This window comes from Strix uralensis, chromosome 6 (assembly GCF_047716275.1).
Source record: "Strix uralensis isolate ZFMK-TIS-50842 chromosome 6, bStrUra1, whole genome shotgun sequence".
In the NCBI taxonomy this organism is placed as follows: domain Eukaryota; kingdom Metazoa; phylum Chordata; class Aves; order Strigiformes; family Strigidae; genus Strix; species Strix uralensis.
In genome coordinates, this window is record NC_133977.1 from 22,524,805 (window position 1) to 22,550,068 (window position 25,264).

The following is a 25,264-nucleotide window of genomic DNA, read 5'->3' on the forward strand; positions in this document are numbered from 1 at the left end:
AATGGTTTCTAACCTTCTTACATCCTTAGACAGATGTGGTGTAGTTTCACACACAAATAAAAAATAAACAAGACCTCACCGCAAATTACATCTGTTAATTTAAATCTACCTTATGAATATCTTTGACTCCTTCTACAGTTATCATTGCTGACCCTAGTATAATTCACTTTAAAAAAAAAAAATCTCTCTTACCCAAGGAACAACATTATAGCTTGGCAGTTCACATACTGATATCAGACTGAAATGATGGTTTTGAATCATAAAACATGTCATCAGCTTTATACCAAACCACCAATAACCTTTGTCCCACTTGCCAGCCCTCCCTTTACTTGTCAATATGAGGCTTACCTGATTGTGTTTCCAATTACAGAGAAGGGAGCCCCTGGTCTGCAAGCTGCAATTGCTTCATCTCTACATTTCCTGGCAACCTCCACTAACTTTTGACCAGATTTATCCACATTGCCCACCAAAAAGGTTTCAGAGGTGTCACCATGGTAGCCATTGTAATACACCTAAACATATGCAGAAATGTAAAGACGTTTTCTCGTTTTGCATCCAGAAACAGATCATCTCCTTAAATAAATCCATTCTTTCTAAGAATGAGCTATATATTGCAACAGATAGACCATGGCTAAGCTGTATTTGCAAGAATGAGACTGGAAAAGCAAAACATTGCAGAGGAAAAAAAAACCATGAAAGATTGCAAGGTGTGTAAGGGTTGCCAATTAAAAATTCAAGAAAAGCAAAATTTGTGTATCGCTGCCCAGCAGTGCGCTAGATGATGACACTGCTCAGCTACAGGACATGAGGCTAACTGGGCTATATGCGAGAAGATGGGTGGGGGCAGTGCATGGGCTGAAGGGGGCCTTGGGGGCCATCAGGTGCCCACCCACCCGGCCACCTGCCCCTGGGACCAGGGACCTGCTTGCACCCCACAGCAGTACGGCATTGAGCCCCGGTGCTGGCCATGGGCGCTGGGAGACCCATCGGTGGCTGGCAGGGAGACCTGTATCTCTGCAGCCACCATCCCCCGGTGGGGTTTGAGGTGATAATGTGCACAGCGGGGTGAGAGGTGTACCCTGCTACCAACATCCAGAGGGAGCCCCACAGAAAGCACAGGCCAAATCCACTGCAGCCACTGCAAATTTTCTTTAATTTCACTTCTAAACTACAATGTGATATTAACATTGGAATTTACTTCTGATTTCCAGAGATGAATTTTGAAAGATAATAAATGTACCATTCTGGCACCACAAAATTTAATGTGCTGAAAACATAGCACCCTGTTGAACTAATTTTTTTTTTTTTGACATTTCATAGTTTTAAACCTCAGCTTTCCAGAAATTCTCTGCGACGTACAGGAAACCCTGGCTCTGCACCATGGAGTTTGGCAACGCACCATTAAAATGGGGTTTGCAGCTCTGCAGTAGAGGCAGGCAGGCACATAATTGTAGGACCAAGACAAATTTCCCTATGGAAAAACAAATGATACTGGTGCACAGTTTTGATCTTCTAAAACATTTTTTCTCCCCCAAACAGTGGGCAACTATCCTTCTAGGACTAATAACTCACCAAGCTCGAAGCACTGAACTTTTGCCACTGGTGAGCTATTTGTGAAAGACAGACTTACATTCTTTTGGTCGATTCCAAACTAAAAAAAAAAAAAAAAAAAAAAAAAATTGGCTACAGACAGTTTATCCCAAGGCTGGGTTTATGTTCAGGTTGAGATGTGAAGAAAATGCAGGCAGTTAGAAGCGAGGAGTGTTTTAAAGAAAGGTGAGTGACAGCAAAGGCCCAACCGTGTTGCCACCCCTCCAGAGGAGAGCAGCCGCAATCCCCTGCTCTACACCTTCCTCTGCCAGTCCAGTCTGCCACTGAATCTTTTTTTTTTTTTTTTGAATTTAATGCCCACTGGGTAGGTTCTAATCTAGCTAGTTCATACTTAAACTGAACTAGTTCATTTTTAGCTCTAGCAAGTACAACACACAAAATCCCAGCATTAAACATCATCATCCTGGAAAAGCAAATACAGATTTAAAACACAGGAGAGCTTAAAATTAATAATAATAATGATAATAACAACAACAATAATATTTACTGCAGCCCATCAACTGCAATTACATATTTTTGACATTAATAAACTACAACCACAGCAACTGTAACACACTAATTCCTTAAAAGTCAATGAAACAACCAAGTTGTGAGGAACATTAACCTGGTCATGGCAGGCTGAAAATTGTACTGTGCTGAGGAGTCAGTGATGGATAATGCTATTGTTTCTACACTAAAATACATTTTAAAGGCTACATGATTCAAGCCAATAAAATTTGTATTTTATCTATGAAATTCTACCGTTTTAATTGTACAAAAATAGATTTTTTTCTTCAAATAATTTGTACATAGCATGAAGTGTTTACACTTAATAACCAGAATAGTATTTCATCATTTTATAGAACCTGTACACAATCATAAACAATTTCTTGTGCAATATTTACTTTGATTTTTATTCTGTCCACCTGTGAAATGTCCCAGTTTTGCTCATTAAAAATAAACTAAAAGATCAGTTAGCAATGCTGAAAAGTAATATTTTTTTCCTCAGCTATTTTGGAACCGAGCAATTATCAAACACAGTACAGTTCAGTTTTAAATGACAAAAAAATCTCACAAAGATAATCAGCAATTCCCATCCTTGCAGGAATCTTCACATTCACAGAAACTTCAAGATTTATTTTATTTTATGAGGTTAAACAGAAAAAAAATAAAAATATGTCTTCAAAAATACCAGTAACATTTAGTCAGACATTATTTGTAAAGCAGAGTGGACAAGATATGCACACCATGTTAATATAAAAATGTTTTGTTTAGTTTATCATGGGAAGTATCTGTCATACGAATCTACATTCTTTTTTAATCTAAGGCACATTATTATCCTGACAGATAAAACAAAAAAATAAAATGAACCTTAATGAGATACAAAGAAATCAGATGTTAAATCCTTAGCTGTTGCACACTGATTTAGTCTAATAAAATGAGCAAACCTACACCAGTTCACCGAAGTAAAAATGTAGACTAAAAATATACTTTAAAAATGATAGATCGCACTGTGTAAACCTGATAGTCAGAATTCTACAATCAGAAAGTATGGAGATGGGGAAGAATTTAGAAAGATTAAAAAACCAAATGAAACCAAACCCAGTTCTGGATCACACATGAGTATACCATGGGAAAAAGGTCACTGACCCTAATTTTAATAGAAAAAATATTTTAGAAAGCTTGAATCTCATGCTCAGAGGTAGGTCTGATAGAGATTTCTTCGCTTCTGCCAGTATGAAATTTGGGTCCATGGAAAATACTATCAAGTTACGATGAGTTTCTTTAATGATTAAAAAAGCTTGTTTTATGAGATGTTACTCCCTTGAATGTGAGATATTATGGCAAAATAACAGTGGGATTCAAAAGACATCTGTGTTCATATTGGAAATAAATGACACTTTGGGAAAATAAAAACATGCACAGTAAGAAGAAAAAAAGCTTCTTCAAGAGATTAATATTTTTTTTTTCTCATAAATGAAAGGACAATTAGGTTTCCAGTTTCTGTACTTTCTTGCTCCTAAGAAAATCCAGCCAGTGTTTATTTAAATAGCTATAATTGACCATTCTCTGGAAATATTAAGTCACAGTTATATCACACTATTTCTGTTTCTGTGCAAAAGGTTCAGGGCTTTTATACCAGAAATGGAACACAACACTACCTTCGGGGATTTTAATAAATGTAGGGAACACTGCTAGCAAAAGAGTTGCTGTCCAAATAGACTGACATACACAGGCCAATGTAGCCTCTAATGACAGAGTAAGATAATGACAGGCCCCACTCAAAATCAGCAGGAAGAGGAAGATCAATCTTGGCAGAGTGAAGGAAAAATGCTGGCTTTCTTCATGTTAGCTCATCTCATACATATCTATCTTCAGCTGCTGCCCAGTACTGTGGTGCTCTGCATTAACTACACAGTGGATCAATAACAATTACACCTTCTCAAAAACATGACACATAGCAGGATTGGGTTGACATTTCACTTAGGCCAACATTGATCTCAGTGCATCTGATTCCAGTCCTAAATTCAAGTCAGGCCTGGGTCTAGCTGGAATAAACACACAGTTAAAAACAAAAAAGGAAACCAGCTGCTTGTGCCTTGGCTCAGAAGTAAACAGCACATCCATCTGTGCATCCCCCATCTCCAATCCACTATTCTTCCTGTTGCTACCAGTGATTCTAAAGTTGATCAAAGACTATTTTTTATATGAATTACTCACCGTGACATCAATGTTGATAATATCTCCATCTTGAAGAGGTCGACTGAAACATAAACAGAAGAAAAACCAAAATAATGGTGACAGACAGTTCCCAACAAAGGGAACATAAGAATAAACACCTAATGACACATACATAAAAAATCAGGGGGTAGGTATTTTGTGATGGAGGAAGGCAGAGGCAAACAGAATAACCATTTTTAATGTTCAGCTCTCACTACTTAGAGAACAAGTGTAGCTGAATATAAAATAATGAGAAACAACTACCAGAAAAACATATCAACACCTGAAAAATCTACCATTATATTTATTCTCTTTCTCTCACTAGGGTTCATATTTTACTTTGTGAGTAGCTGAATGTATTGCAAATAAAAAAAAAAACCCTACATAAATTCAAATATATTTATTCCTTACCCTATACTTATTTTACTGGAGGAAAAAAACCCCAGACTGTACTGTTTTTCTTTTTTTCCACACACTAAACATTAAAGGCATTATGCTATTTTTTTTTTAAAGTGTCTGGACAAACAGGATTTTTTTTTTTCTATTTCACATACATTTCTATAACATCTATCAGCATTGAGTGGTAACGTGATATGCATCTGCAATACGTTTACATGTGACATTTAGTTCAGCTGAAGTATGTTCAATATTAAACACTATTTATTAATTTCAGTTTAACATTTTCATTCCCGGTGGTAAAATGTATATTATTGGGGAAATACCTGTCAGGAATACCATGACATACCACGTTGTTTACAGAAGTACAAACAGATTTTGGAAAACCTCCATAGCCCAGAGGTGACGGATACGCATTCTGTCTGATTATTTCATGATGAACAATGGAATCTATTTCTTCAGTTGTCATGCCAACCTAAAATACCAAACATAACATCCTGTTAAAAAAGCAAAGATAGTTTCTCATATTTACTGAATGTGATTGCAGCCAAGCGTTTCAATGAAATCTTGGATGTTTCAAATACGCTGCTTTGATACAAAACACTAAACTGTCTGATATACTTTATTGATATATTGGACCTTTTTTTTTTAAAAAGAGAAAAGGTTTTAAATAAAGCATGCAGTAGAAACGAACACTCAAAGGTTCCTAGAAAACGTAAAATACTGTCTACTTCCTTTCCGTTCTTTTTTCCACATTTGCTTTCTCAAAGACAACAATTTTCCATGGCATCTTGTTTCAGTAGCTACTATAGAAATGTCTGGTTTCAATGCTTTCAGTCCTTTAAAACACAACATTACTTTCCCTTTTTATTTGTAAAAGAAAGGATCTTAATTCTTGGAACTGCCCAATACATTCATCATAATGTGCTTCTGCATTTTATGAAATTGTTTTCCAAGTATTCTTTAATTTTGAAAAAGATTTAAATATTTGGTTTCCTATCTTGAGGATATTTTATTTAAAGTTGCCATAGCCTGGATGATCACAGTGAATCTACAAGCGCTTATCCATCATTTTTAGAAATCTTAATTTTTATGCTTGACGTTTTCTAGATTCATCTTTTTCTCACAGTTTTACATATTAAAAAAAACCCCTCTCATAAATCATTCAGCCATTTTCTGAGTATTCATGGAGTGGAAAACGCACACGCTTAAAATAACATTCTTCTCACTTTTCTTTTGGATCGACTATGTCTCTGGAATGGTTAGAGCTGAAATTTGAAATTTGGTATGGAAACCTCCCTCATTGAGAAGAAGTGCCTTTGAGGGTTCCTCTGCAAATTGATTTTGATTTGAATGAGTTTGAGCCTTTGAAAATCACACTTCGTACACATACACTACAGTGGCTGTGATTTTGGAGGAATTTTTTAGTAACATGTGGAATACAGGTAAGCTGTGGCACAGGAGGCATACTTACCCATATATTGAAATATTCAGTGATCATGCACAGTGAATACAGCGGAGTGCACTTGTGTACTGTGCTGAGGATAAAACCAGGTTTATTTGCTCAGCTTGCATCTTGCTCAGTACAAAAACGTGGTTGGGCAGATGAGGAGGGATGAACCCACTCAAGTGCAGGATTTGGGGTTACTGTGCGACCCCCCTGCTTTGCAGTAGCCATTGCAGCCTCTGCACTGGGATGGCAGCCTTGGCCCCAGCACGCTGTCTGTAGTGGATACTGCAGCCACCGGCTTCGGTAAATACAGGTTTGTTGCTCCTGCCTTTGCTCACCCATCTATCAGCTTTGGCCCAGAGACAAACTGAACCACTATGTATCAGACTGGGTTCTGTCTGCCGCCGCTCTGCTCAAGGAATTTGACGTGACTTTTGGACACTCAGCAGACAGACCCGTGCTCTCTGAGTGGCAGGCTTACGCACTGTGAAAAGTTCTGCTTTTAACAGTATCTGCTTTACTTTTAAAGGAACTTTTGTTAGCTGGGCAAGGTTGGGGACACACCTACTGTGCACCTCATCCCTTATTTGGGACGGGGCAATCTGACTGTATCTAACAAAATACTTCCATGTCATACAACTTGCTGCTTTATTCCCAAATCTTTAACTCAAACCCAGGAAATGCTATCGTATATAATACCATAGTGTATCTTTAAGTTCCACAGGCAGTAAATGGTAATATCAAAACTACGCTCAGCCCAAACTTTGTCTCTCTGCATCCATGCACTATAATGCACCTTTGTTATATTTGGGAACGTTACTGCCATTAGCTAAAGCACAGCCAAGAGCTGGTTTGGAGCGTGGCGTGCAAGGCGGGTTCAGCAAGACAACAGGAACAGGTGGAGGGATGGGGCTCTTCAGATAAAATAGGAATGCAGAGTTTACCTTATGAGAATAGCCTAAAAGAGCTTGGTTTGTTTAGTCTGTCGCACTGAAAGCTGTAATAGCTCTATTACTGCATGAAGGGGACAGACTCAAGGAAAGGCAGGAAGCTGTTTAAAGAGCAGTGTTGGCACAAGAACAAATGGGTACAAACTGGCCACGCAGCATCAGCCTGGAAAAGCGGAAGATGCTTGCTGTTGATGAGGGAGGGTTTTGGACCATACTCTCTGTCAGGGGAGTCTTGGTCGAACATTTACTGGAGCTCACCAACTGTCTGTGGCTGACCTGGGCAGTGGTCTTGGCACTGCAACTCCAACTACAACCTCCTTCTCAGTTCACACCTCCTGGTCACATAATACTTACCTTATACACCTTCTTGCTCCAAAACATTAATTACATGTATACAGTATTTTGCTATGATGTATGATTTGGCACATACTATGAACTGCATCATAAGCTACACCGTGCTGCACACTGCTCTCATTAAAAACCCACATTGCACCCTGATCCTTCAGAAACATGTATATGCCCTTAACTTTACATGAGTAAGTTTTATTGTACTGGGAAATAATTGCATATAAAGAAGTTAAACATGCACGAGCCTATGTAAGATTAAAGCTTCAGGCAGTTTTGTTATGGGCCACCCCAGATTCAGAATTAAACCTCTGGGAAAGTGTGATGACAGTTGAAAGAGAAATGCACAGTAAACTGGTAATTTTTTCCCCTTTTAAGTCAATGGCATTGACCTACAGTCCCCATCTATCTCTGCATCTCATAGCTACTCAACCCATTTTACCCTATCCAGTATGCTCTTACATGAAATACGAAGGTAAGGCTAAAAAAGCAGTCCTTCATCTGCAAAACCTGGTAGTAGGCTCCTCCCAGAACATTTTAACTTGGGAGGTATCCCAAAAAGCATTCTGTAGAAACATTTCCAGAAACCATGAGGCTTTATTATCAATGCACTCTGGAAAATTGTGTGGAATTTGGCAGCTGTTTTTTCCAATTGCAACTCTATGAGTTGTGCCGGACCCCATGGGACAGCAAGGGGTGGAAGGATGGACGAGAGTGGAGGAGGCAGCCCAGCCCTTTGGACTTGCACACATGCAGAGCCAGAAAGCACAACATATGAGGAAGATGGGCCATAAAATGAAAGGAAAAAATGTAGCGTGGGCCTTATGAGAAACTCATGTGATTTGGCACAATCTGAACAGAGGGAGATGACAGACAGAGAGATATTACACCTGAGCCAGCAACTCATTCTAAGTACTACATAGGTCTAAAATACAGAAATGATTAAACAGCCATATCATGAACTGAATCAAAAGTTAAATCAGTTATTTTACTAAATAATAAAAAGTTATTTTTTCAGGATCTAACTTAAAGTTGGATGCACATTAAGGGAAAATTAAAAAAAAAAAGTAGAAAAAAAACCCCAAATAAGTGAAAGCATAGAAGACATCCAAGCTGTTATGGGACTTCTGTAACTGTTACCTTTAAGCCCTTTCCAGCCAGAAGCAGGACATGACGGGCCAACTGACAAGCTTGACGAAGCCCTTGAATCTGATCTTCATTCTTAATTTCTATGTCGTCTTCCCAGTCTGGTACAATGCCTGTCGTCACATAGTCTGGCTTCTTTATGTGCTTGGAGAAAAAGGATTGAAAATGAAGATCAGAAAACTGAGCATGACAATGGGATCATTTTCTCAGATACTGCCTCCTGCTTCATGGCAGCTTGCCCTTTCTGTCGTAGTATCGACCTTCCTAAGCCATCAGGGCAAACCCTCAAGGCTGCCTCAGTATTTCTTCCACTGCCCTTTTGAACTTAACATTGCCTGTTACTACTGACTTACACAGTCTGCTAGCCTCCCAGGGCTGAAACCCCAGATACTGCAGCCAACTTCCAGCACAGACAGTCACAAGTTTTGAAACTGTGAGAAAGAGACTTAAAAACTCTTCATTTTCTTTTGCAGAGGCACATTTTCTTCAAAAGGCATCTAAACACTGGAACTGATGGGCCATACATACAGAATTAGGCTCAAAAATAAAACTGATCAAATCTTTATGTTTTCATTCAGACAAAACTCCTATTAAGTTCCATGACATTGCTTTTTCTTAGGACTCATTTTAATTTAGAGGTTTTTACTTATTAATCTAGTTCATATGATGTACTCAAATTTGTCCATCTACAACACTATGCAAGGGTATCCCAATTCGCTGTGTCAACGGAAGTGTAATAAACTTCATTTTTTCCACACATCAAGTTCTCAGCCCTCATACAGAGGTGAAATTTCATTTCTGATACTTTAAAATCCACAACAATTTCATGACACGTGTATAAACACACCAAACTAATAATAATGGTAACATCTTGCACAGAGATGGAAATGCACCTTCTCTTGGAGGGTCCCTGGGCTGTTTCACTGGCTGGGGAAGAGTCCCTTTGCCCACCACAGCTGGGCTAATTCCCTGTCATGCCGGCCACAGGGCGAGTTTTGCACTGACTTCACAAAATACAGAATCAAGCTGGCAGGCAGAAAACAAAGTGGGTGCTTGGGCTGTACACAACAAGACCATACAACAGCATGGTGTAGGAGTAAAGAAGAGTGGGGCAACCAGTTAGCTCTCGTGGAACTTTAAACAGGAAGATTATTGTTACTCCAACAGATATTTCATGTTTACTCTGATAAAAAGTGAAACTATCTGTAGTGGACTTAAGTCAACAGAATTTCAAATTTACAATTTACAATGGCCTACCAATCCTAACAACATCCTACTGCAGTAGTTTGGGACTTAATTTAGAAACGCATTTGCTGGATTAGCAACTTCATACACAGCAGCACCCTCGCTTTCCCCTTGCAGGGCACTTATCTAGTAACTGCTGAGAACTGACCCTGCTGACCTGTAAGATCTGTTCAGGGAGAAGCCCCAAGCAGCATACATACAAATGTCTATGTATATAGTTTCACACCAACATCTTGAAAAAAAACATGTTATTTCAATGTGATTTCTGGCATACTCTGTATAAAGTAGTAACTTTGCCCTCCAGTTTTCAGAGTTGAAGAACTGGACTGATTTTTAGACAGTCTGAGAACTCTAATCTGTGAAGACAACTTTTCAGTATGACAATATATTTCTCTCTCTTTATCCTAAAAGAAGCATCTAAATACAGAAAAAAAAAAGTTTGTAAGTTCTAAAATTTTTAAACCTTTGAAAATATGTAAAGCATATAACCCTATGTTCTCCCTGCACACAGAGCTTCTACTGCCTCTTAGGGGTAAGAGCCCTACATCCAACATCCTTATCTGCTTTCTTATCTAATAACTTGTTAGTATTTCTGGCCCATGGAAATGGTCTATATTTTGCATGAGAAATCTATAATAAAATGAAAAGTAAAATTAAAAAAAAGTACTAATACACATCCTGAGAAGCACTGTTTAGAAAGGGTACTTTGTTTTTTTTCTGGCTAAGGGAAAGATACTAAACAGTTAATCTGTATGCTGTAATTAAACAGAAAAAAAAAAAGAAAAAAACCCCCCCAAACCAGAAGTGAAACACATGTTAAAATTGCATGAAAAAGTTCCTTTTGGTGCTAAAGTAAATAAAAATAAAAGTATATGTTGCAAGAAAAAAACCTACTCAGGCACAGTAAAGATGAGTTTAGAACGTGCAATGGGGTTGTGGAGCAGCTACCAGCCTGTATTGTATGTTCTCCTCCTAAATCTGGCATAACCAATTAACAAAACCATCAGCAAAATATAAATGTTTTTATAATTAGCTGCTAGAGATTTATACAGAAAAGGACTCAGAAGATCATGAATGACTCCTACTGACTTTTGGGAGGACCATCTATAACTGTCCAAAATGAGAATCTGGACCCAGAAGTGTTAAGTGTTGACAGATGATTTTAATATTCCACGTTTATACTACCATAATTGAACAAGCCCCAGGTTTAAACTCCCTAATAACTAGATACGCCACTGTGTTTAACATGGTAGGCAGCTGAAAACTTCTCTCACCAGTGCTCCTATTTCAAATACCAGACCAAGCAACAGGATGGTGATCCGAACCCCCAGCTGTCGGACAATGAATACACTTGATCACGCCTGCAGTCAAACTCTATATTGACTGAAGAATGGAGTAGATAACAGAAACTGCAGTACCTTAGGAACTGGGTGAGCTGGAGAAACCATGGCTGGCCAAACTATACTATAAGCAGTATTTCTTTGTTCCTGAAAAAAGAAGCATCTTCGTTGTTGATTGCTTGACTGCCTGTGCAGGTAGATACGACTGCACGAAGAAAAGATTACGTGACAGCCAGTCATAGAACCTGTAACAGATAAGTTAAAAATGGTTAACACTTTCTTCTACTACCACATTACAAAATGTAAAGTATGCAAAAAGAAGGGCATCGTGTAAAACAAATCACAGAACTCATCTAGTAGCCAAGGGTGGTTCAAATTGTTCAAATCTTGTACCATTAAAGAAAGAGCATTAACACTAAGAAGGAATAAGAACAAAAAAACTCCCCAAACAATACTTAGAAGCTTTAAAAAATACCAGATCTGTTTTGGCTTGATGCATTAAAAAGTAGCACGGGTATATTCCCCAAAGATTACAGCCAGGAATGGTGCTCCTACTATCCCCTGCTTGGAGCTATTTGCAAGGCTAGAAGCTGCACTGTTCAAGGCTTGGCGAAACAGTGAATAAGGGACAATAGCAAGAAAAGAGGAGAGAAAAAAATGATGTAATGTTGATTTCAAGACAATATTTTCAGCTGTATTTTTGCAGAACTGGTCACAGATTTGAGAATAACCAAGTTAAAGTTGCTCTTGCCATTTGCGCCAAGACACAAGGAAGGGGTTTCAATTTGTCCTGCCTAGCAGGGCAACAGAACAAACTTCAAGAGATATTTTTCATCTTGGCCAAAGGCAACTGAAAGGATCAAAATTTGTAATTGTCTTGGAATATTTGAATCAGAGTTCCATTTAATTCACATGGGAATTTGGGATGACAGTTCATCACAGTATTCATTGCTCAAACTTAGTTGTTGGATAATGACACATTTTCCCCCCTCTCAAAAAAGAAAAAAAAGAAAAAAATAAAGAAAAAAGGGGAAAAAAAGGGCATCAAGGCCCAAAGGTTGTCAGAGACACCAAAACCAAAATAATCCATCACAAAAGACAATGCTAGCATCAAAACTGGGAAATATACTAAATTCAAAAGAACTATTGACACTGCCCAATTAAACTACAATTACACGTAGTGCATATTTCCATTACTCAAACATTCTACAATCTAAACAGAGGGTTTTTTTGAAATATGTTTCCCATAATAGTTAATTTGCTTCTGAAAAATGTCATATGCATACAAACACAAGAGCAATCTTTTGTGGCAAGTAACCCCTACGAATAATTACTCTTCAGTAAAAAGGAAATGTTTTCATTTAAACAGAACTAAACATTTTTATATCACAGAAATTAAGAAATTTATATACTGCATACTTTGTAACTATGTAAAAAATGGTATCTTTTTTTAGAAGAAGATTTTCTTCCCTATCTTGTATGCTTTTATTTTGTTGTACCTTCCTTCATCATGTTCAGATGCAGAAATTATCCTTCCATATACACACTTAGCTTCACAGATAGCCCTTTTACAGCATTCCATGATACACAGGAGATTCAAATTACGCACATCTTTTGGAGCCCCAAACCCAGGATGAATGAAATAGTTGCATGGGGTTTGCTTTAGAAGTGTTCTCAACTGTCTCTTTGCACACTGATTGCAGATTGCACAGATTGCACTGATTGCAGTGCAAAGTTTTAGTTACCAATATCTGAAAGGCTGTAGAGACTTTTACTCAATACAAGCTAATTTTTACTGTTTTATTTTAAACTGTTGATAAGTAGCAAGGCAGAGTTGGAGACTGAGGCTCAGATCAAGCACTTAGTGTAACCGAGGTACCCCAATGGAAGTTGCCTGCTTCACAAGGGAAGTGAGTGTTTCCATGGAAGTGGAGCTGCCAAGTTAACAGAGGGTTGGATTAGTTTGGTGGTGTTTTAATTATAATTTAATCAACAACCTCATCATCTACTGCTTTCCCAGGGTCTCCTTCACAAGAAAAAAATATTTTTCCAACTTAAAAAAAAAATAAAACTGGGCCATCTAACCTGCACAACATGTAAGCGCATCCAAAGAGCCCAAAGCACCCTACAAATTCCCTGGCTGGTTTGCACTCATTTCTGGAAGCTGGAAGCACAGAATCTGCTAAGGCAGCTGGTAATCAGTCTGCCAGTGTAAGCTAAGGTAGCTCTTTTACAGAGTGCAGTAGAAGTACCTTGCTCTTACCATAGCTGAAGGAATTATAAAAATATTGAAAACCCACACTCTCTGATGCTAAAGTCCATGTGGACTTCAATATAAGAACATGTATTATAAATGCTCTCCTTGACACATAGCATGCTGCCCAGGCACCTGTCTACCGTGTAAAAGTTTAATTGGGGAAGAAAAGATGCAAGTGTGCTTGTCAATTATTCAACAATAAAACTCCAAATGTCCCAAATACACACTCTTAAAGACATTAAACTAGTTTATATTCACGGGTGCATGTCTATTGACTATACCACATTCAGAAGGGATACCTTTTTATTTGGAGTAAAATTTTTACCTCTATTCTCCCAAAGATACACCGCAAGTGTTGTCAGAAGATAACAGGATAATAAGGTACTGTAGTCTGCTGTTATTCTACTAACTACTCATTATAAACCAGACGCATACAAAAATATCTACTACTTGAACAGGTGAAACGCGACAACCAAATAAATATCACCATAGTATAATACGACTCCTAAAATACATCACAAGAATTATAAACACAGGACAACCAAACCTTTATTTGAAATATAAAAAATTATAACAGAAAACATTCTCCTACAAAGTAAAAATAAAATTAAATAAAATGGCATTAAAATGTAATGAAGTTACTGTCTTATAATGAAAATCTGGACTCCATCCACACACTTCCTTCCTTAAGAAGGCCTTCCTAATGCCTCCATAGCTCCTTTTATTTTTTAAGCTCCCATATTCACAGCTAATTCAATATAGCAACATCATCAATCACCCGAGACAGGAACAACTGGCTGTATTCTCCAAGTCTGGCTCAGATATTCCCTCCTCCCCATCCCTTACACCTATCAAAGCTTTTCTCAGTGCTTTATTTACTTCTGCAAGACTGGCGCTCAAGCACATCCTTTTTGTTAAGCTTTCTGTGTATATTAATTACTGTAAGATAGTTCATTAATGTGGGATTTATGCAGCTTCCAGCAGAAACTGCAGCCATCGGAGAGAGCCCAGAGTTTGAAGCCGGGTAGCCTGGTAACACACCAGCACAGCCAGGATGCAAAGTTGACCCTTTATGCGTTCCTTTTCTCTCTCAACAGCAAGGCTACGTCACCTGCCACGAGTAACAGAATATTTACTATCAGCTGCAATAAGGGGAATTATTACCAGCGTTACTGAATCACATCAGCAGATATGATGTACCAAGCACAGAAAATTACAGACAACTGCTCCTCTGACTCAACAGTGAATCACACTGTGCAATCTGTATGCACGCATGTCCTGCCGGAGCCGCTGGATTCCTCAGCATACCTTCCAGAGCTTAATTTGTATTAATAATATAAATATGCATTATGAGCTTTTGTGAATTACCAGATTAATTTATCTTGTGTGGAAATTACATTTTCTTTTTCTTTTAAACGAGTCAGTCAAAGGGGCTGAATACAGAATTCAAGTATGATGATGGGTGGGAGCATTTTAAGTGACTGATTTTGCAGCACAATGTGCCCTATATTTATTAGCCTTTTACTCTAGGTCTATTTTAATTGTTATCTGTTCATGCATGCTACACTATATAATGAAATGCTCCCATTTCACTCACAGAGTAGAGAGTTTTTTATGTGTATCTATTAATGACCCTTAATTAAGTTGATTTTAGTAATTTAAATGTGATTTTCCTCTGGTCAAGAAGTATTTTTAACGGGAGATGTTGGAAATGAACTCTCACATAAGCCCTTTTCTAATGCTTCTTGTTTAACAGTTACAGCAATTTATCAGTTATGTTTTCAATGAACGAGATGTGGGGTAGCCGTGCAAAAAACTGCTCTTCTACATGATTCATCAAATGGGATTGCTAGCAACCATTTTTTTGGTATTTATTTATGAGAGACTTCAAATTTGCAACCAATTAGCAAAAATGTTACCAAAGGAAAAACTTCATGACAGTTCTAAGGTACAGTAAATACAAGACTATCTTAAAAGAGCCAAGAAATAAATTTAACATATTTTAAAAGAATTTAGTCATAGTATCAACAGAAGCACAGTACCAAAATTACTTAGGATTGCAAGAATTAACATCCTACCCATTTAGGAAATAAAATCAGCTTGCTCTTGATAAAATAAATCTTACTTAATATATATGAACAATTAACAACATCAAAAGCATTGTTCTGATAACTCTTTTCAAAATATGTGATTTAATCTTTTTTCTTTAAACTGAAAAAACTGTGGAGACTTTTTTAGTATATATGCATTTGAGGGCAAAACACCAGAGACCTTTAACTTGGCTTGTCAGGTCATTTTCATATATGATAATTTTGCTTCTTGTGCAAATATTTATTTTGCTGATACTTCAGAGGAACAAAGTTTAAAGTGAGGTGTTAAAAATCACTATGGGTAATAATATGTGGAATCCAACCAATGCAACTAGGTAAGGATATATAGTGTTTTACTGTTAATTACCAACTGCTCCCATTTTTCAATCCAAAATAATGGCTGAGGTTTGAAAGATGTTTACTTGTAATTGTAATTCTAACTGTCTAATAAAACACTGACTTTGTAATCCCCATGTTGCAAAGGTACATCCAAGCTTCAAAAATAGGATGGGAAAGATTAAAGGTTCTCTCCAACTCTGTGTAACCTGTGTAGCAGAAGAGCAGCTCGCATTTCACGAGCAATAACCTGTGCATTTGAAAAAAAAAAAGGGGGGGAAAAAAAACAACATAGGGAAATGCCCCAGGCAGAAGTTGAAACTGATTGGGCAAAGTAGAAGGACAAGAGCCCTTGAAATTAAACAAAAGCAAATTCATTCTGTTGACAGATGTTGATTACATCAAAGCCACTAAAGAACTTTTTTCTGTTTCTTTTTTTTTCCTTTTTGCAACTAATACCTCCACATTTTCTGTACATTAAGGATATAACATATCTTAATCAACATAACACAACACATAATAATTTTTAAATTTGGTAAAAGTATATTGTAACGAGGTCTTAACGACAGGCTTCTCCAAACAAGAGTGTATTCACATGGTCATGTCTGCATACCCGTGCTGGTCACGCCATCATCAGCCCCTTACTTCCAGGGGTTAACTGCTCTGGCAGCCAAATAAAATACAGAGAGCGCTGTGTAATTATGGAGACAGTCAAAGGGCAGACTCTATTTTGAAATCTATTTGCACAGACAAGGTCTTCCAATTTCGCTTACAGGAAACAAGCTGGTAAAGGGGGTCTCCTCCTCTCCAGATGCTTTCCACACGTTTTTCCCACATCAGGAAATCGTGGACATGGACACCATGCAGCACTGTTTCCTGGATTGCAGGACTATGTCATTACAAGGAGAAGAGCAAGTCCATGCTCGTGAGAAATATTTCCTCCTAATTGCCCATATTAGGGGAAAGCAAAACCCACAAGGACTACTGAAAATATGACTAGCAGCAATCTGTAAACAGGACACAGCCACAGCTGTCATGATGGTACTGGAAAAGAGAAAATAGAAATGAAAGGGTAAAAACACTCTGTTTTTAATAGCATGATTGGGGAAATGAAATATTCATCAGGATAGATGTGACTTCAGTTACAACAGCAACACATTGGTGAAAACCTCGAGCATGCTTATGACTGTACCCTGATAAACCGAAACACAGGCCAGTATCTTGCAAACATATTCTAATTGGCATTGTTTTATTTAATTATTGAAATTAACTGGAAATTAATGACAGAAGTTGTTTAGTTAATAAATGCATTAACAGAATTGCTATTCTTGTTACTCTTATAAGAGGCAATAAAGCAAAGCAATGGCCAAATGCCAACTGACTCCAAGAGAGAAGAGTCAGACCCTCTGCCGACACCACTGGGACTCTTCCATGACACTAAAAAAGTAAAGTTTGGCCCTCAGGAACAGTTACTCTCCCTGCTAATTACAACCGTGCCCTTACTTCACAGACAGCGGAACTGGGCAATTTGTTCGCTGTATGTCAATACAAAAAAGTTTTTAATAGGGTTTAAATTTATAAACTATACGGAAATACATTCTTGTTTGGTTTTACTTATTATGACTTAGTCTAGACCAGCACACTAAAATGATGAATCAGTGCCTTCTGGAATAGTGCTGTTCTTCTAATTCATTATTCAGTCAAATTTAGGGCCAACAAAATAGCTGTTCTACAAGTTGGTAAACTGGGAAACCACAGAGAATCAGAACCTCTTCTATTTACAGGAAGGATGACAGCCTAAGGGTACTTCATCTCAATAATAACAACATTCAAGTAATGGTGCCCAGGTCATGACAAGCCATGACCCTCCCCATAGCTCCTTCAGGAAGCTGGCTTGGTGCCACCTTTTATCAGCAGCAATCAACAGTGCAACTTTAACAAACAAGAAGAAAAGGAAAAATTAATTTTATATCCTTAAAAATCCCTTCGACCAATTGAGCAGCTGTGTGTATATGTGTATATATCTATATATCTACATACACACAGAGTCACACCAAGTCAGTATAAGAAATAAATTCACTGACTGAGTAACATTCTGGTATCATTAAACAGCACTTTCCCATTTTATTATAGGATTTAAAAAATACAGAGTACAACCTAACTATATCTGAATTATATTCATTCGTATACCAAAGGAAATTAATTGTCTATTACAGAAAATGGGACTGGGCTGTATGGGCTTAACTTTGGGAAAAGGGCATTGCAGTTCTCCAATAGAGCCTTCCATCCTAGTGTTATTTCTACTACATTTTCTCCCTCCTATAGAATGACACAAGTAGAAAATAAAAAGACATTGTATCAGAGCAAAATGAAACAAGTCAGGTACAAAAGCCGGTCAAAGCAATATTAAGAGTTTCACACACAGTTAATATCAGGGGAATTTAGGCTCCAGATCACAGCATCTGGCAAGTCTCAACTTCTGTGACTAGCAGGAGAAACATTCCTTTTACGTTACTGCATTCCTGTATCGAGTAAATTAATTTATCATAAAGTGAATAAATGAGAATGAGAAAAATATCTGCTCCAGTTTGCATATTTAAATATTTAAATCACTTTCTATCTATCTTTAGGTTTTTTAACAGATCAGAGAAATTACTTTCGCTTGAAAGACTGGTTATTGTATTCATTATTTTGATTTTGTAGGGAAGTAACAACTGTTGGAACAAGTTACTCAGTTTAAAAAATAGCAGTTGTTTCAGATTAAAATAATGAGCTATTCAAATAGTCCTTACACACATGCACAATGCCAAATCTTGTTGTTAATATGCACCCACCCACAGCTTTAACATTCATTGAATCCTACCGTGATAAAATCTTTTCAGGTGCTCTGTGAAACAACTGGTTTTCAACTGGCATGTTTACGTCCTATATACACGCCTGATATGGTATCAAATGTTAAAAATAAATCCTAGTTTAACCTCTTAAATTTCTATCTGAAATGGAAAAAATATGTCTGAATCACTACACAAAATGTTTCTCACCTTTCAATGGGTGAGCAAGGCTGCTGAAATAAGAGTAATCTTTGCATAGAAGATTTAGGGTGCTCCTGAACATTGTATCAGGATTTTCTGCGTCGCTTGAGACATAGGAAGAGAATGGGCAGTCAGGAGTCTTTTCCCCACACAGAATATAAGACCCATTCCCACAATTATTTTCAATACACCTGCAGCTGAATCTGTAAGGATACAAGATGATTTCTGAATCGTAAGCCAGTCTTGTCTCAAAATTTTAAAAGCGCATGCTGCTAGGAATTTTGGGATGAATACCTTAATAAAATAAGATTACATTACTACTCACTTGGTAAAAACAACAGCTATCAGTGTTTCTTGCCTCATATTAAATGTTCTTAATTACCTGTCCTGTTTTCACATGAAAACACAAGTTACATTAGGACAGTGAGTCTTTACTGAAAAAACACATACGTGTCCTTTGCTAGAGTGAAGAGTGTAAGGTTGGGGAATTACATTCTATAACCCAGACTTCAAAATATATGCGCAGAGAGGTGTAAGAGTTTACAGCTGCTTCTGCTAAACTACGGTGGTGGTGGTAATAAACCCTTATTTTTTTTCAAGAAGATGCTCTGCACAATGAAGATGTTCCCATCAAGAGCTTCCTGCAGATAACTTGTAGCATACTTATTAAAACATTTATTTTTAAACCTGTCAGTCATTGCTATGTGCTATTAATGCATAACTTGGAAGCTTATTCATAAATATATATCGTTTGGGTCACTGAATGTATTATAATGATAGGATTATGGGTTGAATTTGGAAGAGTATGGTATAATGTTTGGGAGCTGGTTTAATTTTTTTTTTTAAAATACCTTTCACTTACCTCCTTACTTAGCATTTACAAAGACCTCTTTCTTATCATAAAAGTCCCTGTTTATCAAACAGTGATACAGGAAGAAGTTGTTTACATTTTCAGAAGTACCAACATACATCACTTACGACAAAAAAAACAAGTACTGCATAAGAAATGCTCAATCACTGTCAATCATATGCACTAAAATATACATAAACCAAAGCATGTGGTGTGAACTATATTAGATTCAAACTGAACACAGAATTACAACTATAACAAACAAAAACAAATAATTACAAGTGACTCATAGGCCTATTTACACATCTCACCAAACTGCTGGAAAGGTAGGTAACCATAGAAACCTGACAGCCTAAATTCAGTACTTTAAAATTTGTATTTAGTTTAAAATGCTGAAAATGATGCTTCTATTTGATGAAATCCATATTTTTAAAGGATTCAGTTTTTGCTTTGGTACTTAAAGAAATGCTTAAAATTATTTCACCTCACAGTTACTAATAATTTGCCTTTTAGATTTGATTTTATCCAAGTAAAGATTACAGTTTACTCTTCATAATACAAAATGTTAATACATTTCAATACTGCAAATTAATATTTCTAACATTTCTTTAATGATTGAAATTAAATAATGACATAAAACAAACACTCCTGCACTTACTATTAAATGTTTTGCATACAGACTTTCCTAAGCTGCATGCTAGCAAAAAAAAAAGAAAGATTACTCAAATTAACTGTTAAAGCCGAAATGCTAATAGCCTTTTCAACTTATAGTCCTTTTTCACTGACAATTACAATTTGCATGGCTTAAAATTTAATACTATGATTAGTACTAATGTCCTATATTTTACTTCATAATCTAAATGAGTAAAATATTATTTTTGTAGTTCACTGGCTCTTATACTTAGGCTGTAATGTTCAGTGTGTATTTCATTATGCAGATGAGCAATGGATGTCGTCTAACATGATTTAAATGGGTCAACAGTATTTTCCTGTTCACATTAATCATCCAGACAGCCACAAAAAAAAAAAAAAAGCGCCTTGAAAACTAACCTAGGAAATCTCTTTTTATCACTGACTCTTCACACTAGTCAAACAACAGCAAACACACGCTACAGGAGTCGGGAGCCTTGCAAACCGGGGAGCCAAGGCTGGGCGCTGCTCCTCTCGCTGGTGCACAGCTCCTGCCGCAGCCGGTGCCGGCAGCACTCCCCAGGCTGCCCGCGGCCCCATGCCAAGAATGATTCTCGTCCTGCAAAGTTCAATGGGAGCTGTGTGTTGACAAACTGAGCAAATTTGAATCGGCAAAATTCGTTCTTGGCAAGGGGACGTGCAACTGTGCTGAATGCAAAGGCGTGCTGCCCACTGACGCTGTGCTGGCAGACGGGCTGTTCTTGCATAAATACGCTTGTTGGAAAACTCCCACTAAAGTCAAAGGACACAGGATCAGGCCATTTATTGCCAATTGTTTATAAAACACATCAGAATTAAGGGCTCTATTCTCAAGACACGTAACCATCATCTACGGCCCCTTTCATATATGGCATATTGCAAATAAAATGGTAATTTATAAATAGCATAGCGCTTCTGTGGAAAGGGAAGCTGTTCAAATAAATGCTAAAGAGAAAGAACATAAGTACAAAACAGGAGGAAAGTAACAGGATGATCAGCTACCAAACATTCAGACTCATTTATCCAATAAATATATTATTAGGATTAAAAAAAAGAGAAGTGATCCAAGATTGTCTCAAACACGAAAAGTACTGCCATGGCACAAAATCTCTATAAAAGCAGAGATGACATGTTTGATTATATTATGGTATAACAAGGCTGGCAGAGCTTGCCTGAGAAATCTCATGCTGTTCATACCAGGGGGCAGATCCTGCAGGACAACACAGGGGAGGTCCAAGTGTCTTGGAGATGGGATGAACGGGCTGCGAGGCAATGGGCAGGCAGGCTGTGGGACTCCTTACCTCCTCCTTTATCGCTGCTGGACACCCAGCAATGGATGGTTTAGCTTTACCAGTGACTGCTCTCTAAATATCCTTATTTAGACACACTGATATCAGCACAGCCATCGGTATTTCAATTTATTTTCTAGTAACAAACCTAAACCCTTGCAACTGGTTTTGGTTACTGTTGAAAGTAGTTGTTATTTGCTATATAGGTGTCAATGATGCAGCACACATAACATCTCTTCTCCAGAAGCAATACTGGCCACTCACTTGCCAACACAATCCCAAATTACTGACTTTGAGATATGAAAAGCAATAATACAGCTTGGGCACTGGCCACCGGCTCTCTCTGACAGCCTTCACCGTGTTTCCTTTTCCAATTCACAGATGTAAATGAAGCGGGGTAGAAATTGAGCTTCAGCTTTTAAAGTAAACTAATGAACATATGGCAAAGTAGGAGGTTTCCAACTATTCAGACCTCACAAGACTTTATTTGCAACATTCATGCCCTGGACAAGTGTTTCACCAGTACCTAATAAACAGCTGGGTACAGCAGGGACCTTAACTGGACACAGGAACTGTTCAGTGCAAAGAGCTAAGGCATCCGTGGGCACTGACCTGGTGGTCAATTTACAGTAAATTAAACAATAACCACCACTATGATGACTAAGGTTCAGTCTTCACCATAGCCTTTTCTAGGTGTCGGGAACATGGAAGAGAGGTCAGCGTATTTCATCGTGTGACAACTCACGTGCAGGTCAGTATCTGGCACACTCGTTTCCTCTGCACCCTGTCCCATGTAATGCACATCAGGACGAGTTAAGGCAACTGGAATTCAATCTCTGCAAGTTTCTAAAGCACGTCTGTGGGACTGGCTCCAGTCCTGCCCATCTGTCCCTTTGCTTTCCAGTGAGAAAACATGATGTTTGGATTCCAAGAGCTAGCTGGGAGCCCTGAGTGATAAGGAAGGACCTCTGGGTTTCTCCACTGTCCCATACCCCACAGTCAACACCCCAGCTACAGGAGATTTCCTGGAGGAACTGCAACCAGCACTCATCTTGTTGAAACAGATAATAAATCACAAATTACAGCAGCTGCTTAATCCCTAGAGAGAGGATCATGCCGTCCAGTTGCACTTTAGGCAGTGCCTCCCACCTCCAAATCTTGACCATGCTCCCAGTCACTTCTCCTTATGCACATTTTACAGGTATTGGTCACCCACACAACACCTCCCTGCTGCATATGGAGGTCCAAGGATGGGTATGGCAAGGCCCATGACTGCCACTCCCCACACAGGCTGACTTAAAAAAAGATAGAATATTTCATTTCTAAACTATCTTCACCAGGCTATTCACTCACTTTGTACAGTTTATTGGACTACTCCATCATCTGATTTTCTACGATAGAGTAAGCAAAGGGTCTTCACAAGAAATTAGGTCTCTAACTCCTTTCTGTAGACTGAAAAGGGTTTACACAGCTCTTTTCTGCACAGATAGTAAATCTGTAAGGAGCAATAAATGTTTTGCTTTCCACAAGATGAAGATAATCTAATTTGGCAGCTAAATATGACAGGCATTTCTTCAGAGCAGGCTTAGCTACCTTGCCTGCAAAGCTGGGCAATAATCCATGAAATTCTCCATGGGGACATCCTACTTAACCAAATACTAATTTGCAAACTCAATGCAGAACTTTAAGATTGTCTTGCACGATTTGTCAAACATCCACCTCGACTCTCTTTTTTTGTTGTTGTTGTTACAGGTTTGTGGTTTAAATATACAGATTTGCAATAGTATTGGGCACTGGAGAGACAGATCAGTGTGGGCAGCAACCTGAGCCCACAGCTGGATCTCCCAGTTGCTCTGACAGAAGCCAGTTGCTCGCAAGTGCGAAAAAGTTTCAACCAGAACACAGCTCACATACTTATTTATTTGGTGCTTTGGCTAGATAGAAAGAACTCTGGACGCAGGACTGACACAAGAAACAAAATTTGTAGATATTAATTGCATAAAAAGAAAAATTTTTGCAAAGGCTTTCCATTCAATTTGATACAAAACAGCATTTTTACTTCCACGAAAAATTTAGTATGACTGGAAGAGAAGGCTGCATAGCTGTCTGTGTGTCATGCAAGTCACGCGCACATATTGCATTCCTCATGGGGAGGGCTGAACAAACAAATAAAAAAAGGGCTAGTAGTAAAGCCACGCATGTGGCAAGAAGTACACATTGGTACTATTAAGAAAGGCCAGTGATCCTGGCAGCCCCTGGTAAATCTGATGATAGTGCAGATCCATCTTGACAGTGCTTTACTAAATCTGCAGATCTGCATGGGGAAACATTGATGCCTCAATTGTACTGGTGATTTCAGCTGCAAAGGCACTATTTTCCTAATTAAAAAATCAGGTCAGTGAAGTTGTTCATTAAACCTCTATCCAGGTGTGCTTCATAATGCACTATAAATTATTTGGAGTATTATAAAATAGAGCTGGACAGAGAGAAAAGCCTCAACTCTGAAGAAAGCGCTGGCGCTCCCACAACTTTCTGTAGAAGCCCAGCCACAGAAGCAGGCAACTTCCTATCTTTGGTCTCTCTCTTGGAAGACTTTGGTTCAACACCTGGACAAACTCTGAGTGAGAAGCTTTGGTGCTAAAATATATGAAATATGTGGTAACAGAAGTTATGTGTTTTGACAAAATCACAGCCAAGACATGTACAGGAGGAGGTCTCAACTCCTTTTGACTTTGAAGTCATCCCCAAAACATTGAATTCAGTCAATTATGTGCCAAGAATGCTGCTGCATATTTTAATCATGGAAAATGTGAAGTCCATTTCAATCTACCCTCATGGCCTACTGCAAAGCGATGTGACTGCGAATTCAAATTTTATGGCCCTGGCCACAACTTTATAAACATCAGGGCTCCTGATTCGCATTCCCTGAGCAAACAGCTACAGCAAAATTGATTCTGACGTGGCTGCTTGCCTTGCAACGGCACAGTCAGCAGAAGCAATGTGTCCATGCCTCTGCCGTGTCTGCTCATGGTGCAGTGGTTGGTAGTCCACCATCACCACTTGTCGCACCATAGGGGACAAGAGAGAACCGGTGGCTTTACCCCAGTCACCCCAGCAGATTATTTTCAGCTGGCTGAACTTCTAGTTGCCAACCTCCCATGAACCCGTTTGCAACCTCCAGCTGGTTCCCACAGGTGGGGATACTGTTGCAGCAAAAGCTGGGGAAGTTTGTCTATCAGCTACCTTATTCTATATCTGATTTTGTGAAACAGTTTTTACAAGAGAGTTATTTGGACAAAACAGCCCCCAGATGAACAAAAGCAAGACTGTCTTTATCAAGCAGGTTTTAGAAGCAACTCTTCTCCTGCAGTCTTTGGGTCACTCTGCAATTAAAGGTTTGCCAGAAAACATGTATTAGTTAAGGAGAGTACTCTACAACCCAAAACTCTTAGACAATGTAACGATACCACTCAGAATAGCACTGGGAAGGAGCTATGCCAGCAAAATAATTCTTGCTGGTACAACTTGATCTTTAGGAGGAACTGATTTAAGCTTTCC

At 38.2% G+C, this 25,264-nt stretch overlaps 1 protein-coding gene across 3 annotated transcripts in view; it reads right to left on the minus strand.

Annotated features, from left to right (window-relative positions):
• METAP1D (methionyl aminopeptidase type 1D, mitochondrial) overlaps positions 1–25,264 on the minus strand; it is a 50,755-nt gene that overhangs the window by 10,289 nt on the left and 15,202 nt on the right. For 2 of the 3 annotated variants that reach the window (XM_074873219.1, XM_074873217.1), the window contains exons 2-7: positions 11,262–11,428; positions 8,593–8,742; positions 5,034–5,182; positions 4,312–4,354; positions 1,631–1,651; positions 349–512 (exon numbers count right to left, since the gene is read on the minus strand). In XM_074873219.1, the coding sequence (XP_074729320.1) occupies positions 349–512; positions 1,631–1,651; positions 4,312–4,354; positions 5,034–5,182; positions 8,593–8,742; positions 11,262–11,428 (694 nt within the window). The remainder of the gene's footprint in view (positions 1–348; positions 513–1,630; positions 1,652–4,311; positions 4,355–5,033; positions 5,183–8,592; positions 8,743–11,261; positions 11,429–25,264) is intronic. The other variant, XM_074873218.1, reaches the window with a different exon arrangement.